This window comes from Capsicum annuum, chromosome 7 (genome assembly GCF_002878395.1).
Source record: "Capsicum annuum cultivar UCD-10X-F1 chromosome 7, UCD10Xv1.1, whole genome shotgun sequence".
Classification (NCBI taxonomy): Eukaryota; Viridiplantae; Streptophyta; class Magnoliopsida; order Solanales; family Solanaceae; genus Capsicum; species Capsicum annuum.
The window spans coordinates 204,905,503-204,915,451 of record NC_061117.1 but is presented as its reverse complement, the minus strand read 5'-3'; the positions used below and the strand labels follow the sequence as shown (position 1 = coordinate 204,915,451).

General features: G+C 34.9%; 2 protein-coding genes and 1 non-coding gene across 3 annotated transcripts; 1 reads left to right on the top strand and 2 right to left on the bottom strand.

Annotated features, from left to right (window-relative positions):
• Positions 1-964: 964 nt before the first annotated feature.
• Positions 965-6,363, bottom strand: LOC107855038 (tetraspanin-19). The gene is made up of 6 exons (XM_016700028.2): positions 5,955-6,363; positions 4,474-4,573; positions 2,498-2,578; positions 2,310-2,414; positions 1,492-1,689; positions 965-1,384 (listed from the first exon to the last, which is right to left on the bottom strand). Exons 1-6 carry the CDS (start codon positions 6,125-6,127, stop codon positions 1,373-1,375), a joined length of 669 nt encoding a protein of 222 aa, XP_016555514.1. The 5' UTR covers positions 6,128-6,363; the 3' UTR covers positions 965-1,372.
• A 1,566-nt stretch (positions 6,364-7,929) lies between these two features.
• TRNAV-UAC lies at positions 7,930-8,002 on the top strand. The gene has a single exon. It is a non-coding gene; the product is annotated as a tRNA-Val (tRNA).
• A 314-nt stretch (positions 8,003-8,316) lies between these two features.
• LOC107854991 (pre-mRNA-splicing factor cwf26-like) lies at positions 8,317-9,003 on the bottom strand. The gene has a single exon (XM_016699972.2). The coding sequence runs from the start codon at positions 9,001-9,003 to the stop codon at positions 8,317-8,319; it is 687 nt and encodes a 228-aa protein (XP_016555458.2).
• Between the last annotated feature and the right edge of the window lie 946 nt (positions 9,004-9,949).

The following is a 9,949-nucleotide window of genomic DNA, read 5'->3' as shown; positions in this document are numbered from 1 at the left end:
TAAAAAAAAAAAATAAAGATTTTTGAAAATTTTTATCTGAAAAAAAACATATTATAATATTTTTCTGATTATACTTCTATAAAAGCTTCTATGTAAACATATTGGATCGAATTCATTTGAATCCAATACTTTTAGTGTCGAGTATCAATTTATATAAAAGTAGCCAAAATTGCAATATATGAATTCAGAACTTTGACAACATAATGAGTTTAGTACTAAATCTTAAAGATTGAACTCATAGAATTTAAATCTTGAATTCGTCTTTTAATGAAAAGTTATCTGTATTCACATGAGAATATTTTCACTTCCTTAATGAATCTTTCCCCTCACACAATTAGTGTCCAGCCCTGACCCTGTTCACTCGACATTTTTGCAAGCACCGATCCTTTCCCAATAAGGCAACGGATAGGGTTAAAAAAAAATATTGACAGCATACCATATAGTTTGAACAATAATACATAGCAAATTGTCATAGAACTGGAGAGATCCTGATTCCTGCCTTTGAGCCTTAAATGGGCAAGCAATGAACTTAATGGATAACAAAATTGAACACAATATACCATATGGCTTATCAGTTTAGGCCACAAGTATTTGACAGTTCTACAGAGTTGAATATTTTTTTTTTTTAAGTTGAAAAAATTTAACCCGCATCCAAAATTTACACCAAACTAATGGTTAAATTACACACTTTTCTCACTTCAGTTAAGGACTTACCATGAAAGAATACCTAGTGTGAATAAAAAAATGTCGTCTTGATTCTAACTTAGTGACAAATTAAAGCACCTGTTTCCTAAATTCGTGGTTCTCAAGTAATTAGTACTTCACTTGCCATAGCTTAACGACTAATATTAAGATAATATATGTAGCTGTAGTCTCATATAATACGTTGTAACTTGTCGTAACACTCTATTGTTCACTTGATAGAAGTACACTTGCAATCATAGAAAAAAGGAAACACCAACGATTAGTACTACTTCAGAAGATCTCTTTTACTTATAATAATGAGAAGTATGATTGTTTGTGACAAGTGTAATTTATTGTTCATCCACAGTACCAGCAAGAGAATGACGAGAGTCCCTACTGCAGGACTTTACTATCTGTTCTGGTAAACTTCAAGATTCTGCTATTATATATAAACATAAGGCCATTGGAGTAGGCGTTTTTGGACTCTTGACAGCTAAATGATCACGTTGTCGAACAAGTGTAAGAATACATGGTAGCAGAATATACAAGAACTGCACAAGTTTACGCGAATTCTACTACAGTTAGGAAGCATGTAAATTCCACTTTCAACTTTACACGTAAATTTGCACAGTGCAAACAATTGTATTGCAACTTCAGTTTTTGCTGATCGACTAGCTGAACTAGGAGCTCATCTGTTTGCCTGCACATTAAATACAAACCAATAAAATCATACATCATCAAGCCAAATATCTTTTGAACAGAGCACATAAATGGCTATTTCCCTGTGAATCTGCATGGAATGCCTACCTTGCTGTTAATTCTGATATTCCAAGCATCATTCTTAGGTCCATACATAGGGTCGCCAACAACATAAGACGGTGAAGGAACATAATTCTTCAATAGTGGGACTCTGTCGGGGATATACTCATCATCACTCTCATAATAATACCTTTCCTGATGTGGTCCTAGAGCTTTGAGGATCATTGCCAATAATATAGATAGCCCCTGCACGTGGAAAGATATAGGCAAATGGTCGCATAAGCAGAATACGATGCAAGGATGCCTGGAAAGAAATCTACTCAAGATTATTACAGAGTCCATGTTTAAAAAAGAAAAAGAAAAGGCTGAAAGGACTACAACCTCTGACGTGAGATTTTACAGCCATTTGGACAAATGAGATGAGCAAAATATGCTTATATGGTACCCCCAAACAAAGAAATTTCATCAGATATTAGAAAGAGCGAAAAAACACAAAAGCATTGGGACCTATTACAAAGAAAATCCAACAGATACACATTCTGGCCTAGTAACAGACTTATACCACGTGAATCCCTAATATTATTATCAGACAAATACAGGAGAATGCCTGAAAACAATCAACTAACCTTTCTTCTCCTCAACACCCTCAAAACAAGTTACAATATAGAAGGCAGAAAACTGATGCAGGAATGGCTTTAGAAGAAGAGCTCGTTAAGTGTAATAATCATTTGAAACTAGTTTATCCCACTCATTTCAGACAGTGAAAGTGTGCTAATGATAAATCATATAAAGGGGCTTAAGCCGAATAAAAGAAGGGAAATAATTTATCATAGTATTGTAGTATATGAGTGTGGAAGGGGATAGACCTGCACAGTCACTACTGACAAGCCAATCCATTTACAGATGTCAAAGTTATCTTTCATGAAGTGTTTGAGCTCCTCGAAATTCCCAGTCGTGTCCACAGGGAAATCCTGATCAGGTTGAATCAAATACATATCAATATCCAAAAAGTTTGTTAAAAGCTCTGTATCTAGATCAAAATGTGCTGCAATACCTCTTCCCAATTTTTGTTTAGGAATACATCTACCGTCACAGCTGCTTCTATCATGAGAAGTAGGATGATGAAAACCATGTACTAAACCACTTAAGGAGAAACATCTCTGTGTTAATGGAATAGTTCCTCAATGATGCAGGTTTATAAATTACATAACCTTCCACAAGACCTGGAGGCTGTTACGTATATATTAAGCAACTTAATTGAAGAATCTTATGAAAAAAGACCACTTCTGATTTACTACTGTCAAGTTGAATAAGGACATTCATCTTAATCCTAATAGTACCAAGTTAGCAATCATTCCAACCTCCCATATCAGGTCTAAGAAGTGAGACCAAGTTCTCAAGCTTCTGCAGAGCAACACGACTAATATCAAATAAACATCTATGCTGAAAAAGTAGCTGCAACAAGGACACTTGAGCATCAAATCTAGAAAGTGAAGAAGAGAGCTTACTTGGGAGAAAGAGCATAGCACCCATGAAAAATGATGGTTAATTATAACTTTCCGCACATGGTAAATTACAAAAGAATCCCTTTTCTTTGTGTACATCCCACCCACCCCCAAAGCCTCCACCCCACCCGACCATACAGGTACTTAAAAATCTTTTAAAATAGCTTCACCAATCACTACAGATCATTGACAGTGTCCAGAGTGGATGTTTATGATGCTAATAATGCATTGAATTTATCAACATCCAGACAATGGCAGCAAAAGTAACAAAAACATAACCAACACAAGTGTGGTCTGGGGGGGGGGGGTAAGATGTACACATATACCTTACCCCTCCTACAAGTGTGACCTGGGGAGGGTAAGATGTACGCAGACCTTACCCTTACCTTTGCAGGGTAGAGAGGTTGTTTCCGATAGACTCTCGCCTCAAAAAGAAGTTATAATGGAAGCACAAGTAAACCAAGAAAATTAATTGGTAGATATACCATCATCTGGGCTACAGTTTCACTTCCCAACTAATGGAAACCAGTCTCTCCACTAAACCTTAACCCAAAGTAAGGGCATTTTAGTTGTAGGACCTTTCTATGGGAAGCAGATGATCCTATTTGGTCAAAATGACCAACAGGTGGACGCCAATAACAGCAACATTCCTAGTGTAACCACAAGCGGGGTCTAGGGAGGTAGTGTATATGCAGTCTTACCGCTACCTTGTGAAGGTAGAGAGGTTGTCGATATACCCTCGGCTCAAGTGAGGCATATAAAAGATATTGGAGAAAAGAACAGACGCAACCACAAATAGTATGATAAATGAAGCGGAAAAAAAAGCTAATAGTCAAATCGAAGAATACGATAGAGGGAGAATTACTACTATTACTTCCAACTAACAGGTGGATGCCGATCAAGTTAAATTTTAAGTTAATTATTTCAACAGCATCATCAATGCAGACACATTCGAGAAAATCCTTCCTGCCCTATCCTCCTCAATCGAAGGTATAGAGATTGAACAGGTTAAATACTTAAATTTTAAGTCAATTAGTCCAAGTGTCCAACAGCATCAGTGCAGAAGCATTCAAAAAAATTCTTCCTGCCCTATCCTCCTCAATCACATGTATAGAGATTGTAGCAAACCACTAAACAAAATGGAGATGGGAATCACAAACAAAGTGATAACTGCTAATTGTTCTTATTGAAAATCATGTTACTAAACAAAACTAAATCACATGCAAGTATTATTGACATAAGTAGTAAACAAGAGTATTGTTTCTTCTCATTAGTAGAACAAGAAGATTCTGCAATCCAAGCTAGATATATTGTCAACACAATTTTCTCCAATAAGTTCTCCATTGATCTGCTAAAATACTAGTTAATTATTAGAGAGTAGGATGAAGCTTGTCCATGCAACTTTCTCAAAATAGACTCATCTCTACCCTGACCCGCACAACCCCAGTACGGAAAAAAAGAATACTAAAGGAAGCTGAAAGAAAAGTAAAGTACTCAATTAAAAGTAAAGTAATTGAAAGGATACAATATATAAGCAACAGCCATTAGCAGTCTCTGCAGCAATATGACCCGAGCAAGTGACAATGGACAAAGTTATTCCAAGACCAAGTGTTGCGTAAATGAACCTGCATTAGACCAAATTTGTGTTACTAAATTTACAATACAAAGGTTGAAACCAAAAAATTAATATCCAAATTTCAAAAAAAAAAAGAGCGAAAATCTTACAGCTTGTGAAACATAAGAAAATCAAAATCTTGACAAATATCATTCTCAACACGTCCATATGAGTGTGAAATCAACTAGCAAATATAAAGAAACACCATTGTTTTACTACTGAACAAAAAATAAACAGAGAAACAAGAAAAAGAAAAGGTCTGGGTGGTTTCTACTTCTACTACCAACAAACTGTCCACTTCTTGTTTAAGTTCTTCCATCAAGCATTCCATTTATGATGCATAATGTGGATTCCCTTATATCTATTTGTTTAAAGGTAATATAATGATTCAAATCATAGTTGGTCCTAGACCATTGTAAAGATAGCCCAAAATATAACCAATGGCATGACTTAGCGTACCTATTCTAGTGGGAGGATGCAAGTGCTTAGTAGAATAGTGGAGATATGTGAGCTGCTGTCTGGCTCGAAGCCCTCTGTGTTTATAAAAAGGTATTAGTGTAAGGGATCCTATGACTATCGGGATACAGAGGATTGATATAGCTGAACAACCATTTGGCACTGGAGACATAGTCAATTTTCTTTTGATAACCGTGGTATCCGGGCTAGCTTTCACGCACCTCGACTAATTCTATGGATATGTGTCACCTCCCACCAGAGAGTCCACACAACAGTATCCACCTAGGTTAGAGAAATGAGAAGAAACCTACTAGTAGTATTTTATTCTTTGAACCTGAGAACTCAGAATTCTCAACCCACTTCATTGACCACTAGCCCACACCCTTAGGTACTAGAGACATAGTCAATAGTACACCCGAAAACGAACTTCAATAAAGCAAATTAACATTCCAAAATCCCTCATGTATTCGACAACACCCAATAAGCAGAAATACACACAAAGCAAAAGTTAAGATCAAAGTACAACAATAACAACATGCCCAGTATAATACCACAAAGTGGAGTCTGGAAGTGCTAGGAGTGCAGAGTTTACACAGACCTTACCCTACCTTCAAGATAATGAGTCTGATTCAGATACACCCTCAACTGAAGGGAAAAGACACTAAAAGGAACTCCAATAGACACACACACACAAAAAAAAAGTTCCTAACTTTTGTTAAAGCAAAAGAGAAACAAAAGATTGTCCCACTATCACGTAAAGTAACTAAATAACTTTCATCTAAATTTTCGCACGCATTTATATACTTAACGAAACACACATAAAGGGCACCCCTTCCCAGCCCGATGCACTAAACCTCCAGCTATGCACAGGGTCTAAAGAAAGGCCGAACCACAAGGGTTTATTATACGTCAACTTTAGCAGAAGATTTACTTACCAGGGAGCAGGGGCATCAGGACCAAAGAAAGGTGGAGGAGAGGGATCCATATGCTTATGCCAAACCCTAAACATCCAAAGTGCATACAAAATCATGGCAATCCCTACCATTCCAATCAACGAATTCACCACTTTCAACAATGACTGCATACAACTCCTCGCCATCCTCGTCATTTTATCAATTCAAATTCAATATAAATCCCTCAAAACCCTAACCCTAAATTGATCCTAATTATTTTTGTTAGGGTTATAGGAATTTGAGAAAATTCAAAGAATTTTTGTGATCGTATTTCTCGCCGAATACCGATCCAGCTGATGTAGTTACCGTTTTTAACGCAATAAAGAGGGACAGTTGGCGTGTTGACAAATTTTCATTGAAAATGTTCCATCAATGTGAATATGGAAAATTCTAAGTATATTTATTCAACTTCAATTAACTATTAATAATTGAATAATTAATTTTTAAAAAGAATTATTTTTTTAATGGTATGGTCAGTATTGACATTGTGAATGTGGTGGAATGATTCTATTTATGGATCCTTCCACTTCTAAGTTGGATAAATCACTGATTATGAAGTTTCATGAAATCTTAATTGTAGTATTCTTTCCCAAATAACCATTTTACTAAACTCTTAATAGATATTTAGTGCAATATAAAACATCAGCAACAACATAATCACTACTATAATTTTACAAGTGGAAATGTAATATAAAATATAGAGTGGAGTGAATAATATTCTCCTTTTAAAAAATAAACAACAACAATAACAATATATCCTCAATAATTTTATAAATGGAGCCTTAAAAAAATAATCGAGTATAAGATTTATATATATGATAGACTCTCCACTTAAGAAAGAGTTATAAAAAGAAATTTAAAAAAAAATATACAAAAGCAAGAACTATAATGAAAATCTAAAGAAAAGAAAAATGTTAACAACAAATAGTAAATATGATCAAGTATAAGTAAGTCAAGTAACAACAGTAATAATAAAATTAAAAAATAAGATATAAATAGAATTTGAATAATGAAATTGATACGATAAAGACGGAGCACGGAAGGTGCTCTAAACTAACAACATGTTCTTCCGATTAGAAAGGAAAAATTGCTCGGCTACCTATTCTACCCCAATCTCAACAATCATAATTTCTCCAATTTAGAGTCGTGTCCTTGATCAGCAAGGTAAAAATAAGTCATATCATGTCTAATTTCTCAATACTTTCTCAATCTAGGTACCTCTACCTCTTCTCTCTATAGATCTAAATAACACCGCCAACCTCACACTTCGTCGATGGGGCATTTGTATTCCTCTTCTTCACACGTTGAAATTTCAGCCTCGCTTTTTGCGTTTTATTCACTGCGGAGGTTACTCCCACCTTGCTGTGTATATCATTATTCTTAATTTATCTCTCTTAGTATGCCTACACATTCGTTTAAATATCCTCATTTTTCATTACTTTTATTTGAACATGTAAGTTTTTCCATAGTCAATACTCTGCACCCATATAACATAATTGACCTAACAACCACTCTATAAAGTTCACCTTTAAGTCTAAACAACCAGGGGGATCTACAATAATGTGAAAGGGTTCTCGGGAACCCACATTTGCTAAAATAGAACCTATAATTATATTGAAAACTTATAAGTATTCTGTGATGGAAACTCATAACCTGGTTCAATGACGAAGAAGACATCCTAAAGTTTCATTGTTCGGTAGCATATTGGATCAACTCATATTGTGCGCGACTTTTTGAAAAAGTCATTACATAAAAAGTTACATAGTTAAAATCCTAGATTTGTCTACAACACATTAAGTATCTGAAACAATTTTAGGAAGGGCGGGAAAAACAACATATTGAAATAGTCTTGTAAGTTCCTTTGGATAGTCAACACATCTTTTGCACTCAGAAGTTTCTTCTGATGAACATTATAGTCTTCTACATTTTCTTAAACAATGCAGGAACCAAACAAGAAGTTGCTGTGGTGTAGTGGTTATCACGTTAGTCTTACACACTAAAGGTCCCCAGTTCGATCCTGGGCAGCAACATTTTTATGCTTTGTTTTGGCGGTTTCAATTTTTCTGTTGGCAGTTCATTATAGCATGCAATATGACCTCCTTCGTAACACAAATACCCGAACTTCTACCCGTTATGATTTTGGAGAGAGATACAAACAATAAAATAAGAAATATGAATGAAAAACCTTCTCATATTAATTTGATTCATCATAAGCTTTATATATATAGGCACATAAAAAAAGTACTAGGTTGCTAAAATACTACTCTTATTAGGACTATGAAACGGTCATAAAGCTCCATTGTTGGTGCACCAATCTGAATTGTACAACATATTTTTGTACAAATCACATATCGGCCACTGACCAACGATATGCTTCCTTTGCGGTTGCTTGTTTATCATTCAACCTCTTAAAAAAGTCCTTCTCCTTTCCATTACTACGATCAACCCCATCCCAGTGTCTCCCTGGTTTGATGCCATACCGATTGGGCGGCACATCTGATCCTTTTTTTATCCAGCTGTGGCTAGGAATTTCTTGTGGAATCATAAAACCTGATTCCTTCATCTTCTCACTAGCCCCCAGGTCCGGAAGAACCGGCTCCGCACGTCGTTTTTTCTTAACCATATGAGTCATTGGGTCACCCCATCGAACTCTTTCCTTCAACATATTGTCAAGTTCAGGATCATCTCTGCTTCGTGCAGATGGCTTGTCCTTCTCACTTTCTAATTCCAGACGCCTCGCCTCACGCTCTCGCCTTTGAGTTAAACCCTTCCCCCATTCCAATGTTATTTCCTTTGGCTTCTCCTTCTTCTTATTTTTAGACTTGAAATACTCTTCCTTTGATATTCGTTGCCCTGTTAGTATATCCCGGTATACAGGTTGAGCCCCTTTTCCACTAACCAAAGGATCCATGTCTTTAAACCTCTGCAGATCTTCCATCTTTGTCTTAGCAATCTCTTCTTTGAATTCTTTGCCAGTAATCAATCCCGTCTTTGGCCGCTGCTTCATAGTTGGTGATCTCTCTCGTGCCATCTTTTGTTGCGGGTAAAAGTTCGTTAACTAGCACACAATCACAATAGATATGACGAAAAGATAACACAAGAATACTTTTCCCAACTACAACCCTTACATCTATATAGATCCCAACTCCCAATAATCCCAAACTGATAAGGAAAAGGTTTTTTCGATGCTATAAGGACAATGTTTTCTTTTCCCAAAATTAATAGGATAATTAGGCTGGCTTAGTAAAATTTTGCTTTAGATCCCCAAAATTTGAAGAACTCAAAATTGATTGTTAATTTTATGTTTTTCTTTTATTTTTGACAATATTGAATATAGTAAAAGAAAGAATTATTATCATTCAATAAAAATATTTTAAAATTTTAAATTATACTACTCAAATCTTTATAATAATAAATAATATATTTACAATAACATCCAAAATAATATATTGAAAATACATGGTTAACGTCTTATTAACTTGTATTTACTATTATAAATTATAATATTAGTATATGAAATATAATACTACACTAAAAAGAACAATTATGTAAAAAAACACTAAGTAGGCGTTTAGGCATAAAAACTAAAATTTTTGGAATTGTGTTTGGGCAAGTGTTTTTGAAAGATTTTTGTAGACTTTTGAAAAATCTTTTTTAAATGTAATTTCATACCTCTAACTTTTTAAAACTATCAAAATTGCCCAAGTAACTAATTTATCTAGTAACATATGTATTGCTAAAGTTTCAATCAGTAAATCCAAAGAAATATTGTTTTTTCAAAGACGTAACTAGTGTTCGATTATAAAAAACTTCGAAAACGCTTCCAAAATAACTCAAAACTTTTTTTTTCAAGCTTTACTATAAAAACAACCATCGCGAAGGTAATACTGTTTAATTGTATTCATGAGATATTATTCATCTCGTGATAAGTGTGATCAACTCCCTACTATTTCTGGGCATAATGCATAGACGTTCAC

Excerpts from the sequence above, each read along its gene's own strand:
- LOC107855038 (XM_016700028.2), bottom strand. The coding sequence starts at position 6,127 with ATGACGAGGATGGCGAGGAGTTGTATGCAGTCATTGTTGAAAGTGGTG. Across the intron at positions 4,574-5,954 it reads CCTGATGCCCCTGCTCCCTG|GTTCATTTACGCAACACTTG; the intron begins GTAAGTAAATCT and ends GGTCTAATGCAG. Across the intron at positions 2,579-4,473 it reads ATGGCTGTTGCTTATATATT|TACATGGTTTTCATCATCCT; the intron begins GTATCCTTTCAA and ends TAAGTGGTTTAG.
- LOC107854991 (XM_016699972.2), bottom strand. The coding sequence starts at position 9,003 with ATGGCACGAGAGAGATCACCAACTATGAAGCAGCGGCCAAAGACGGGA.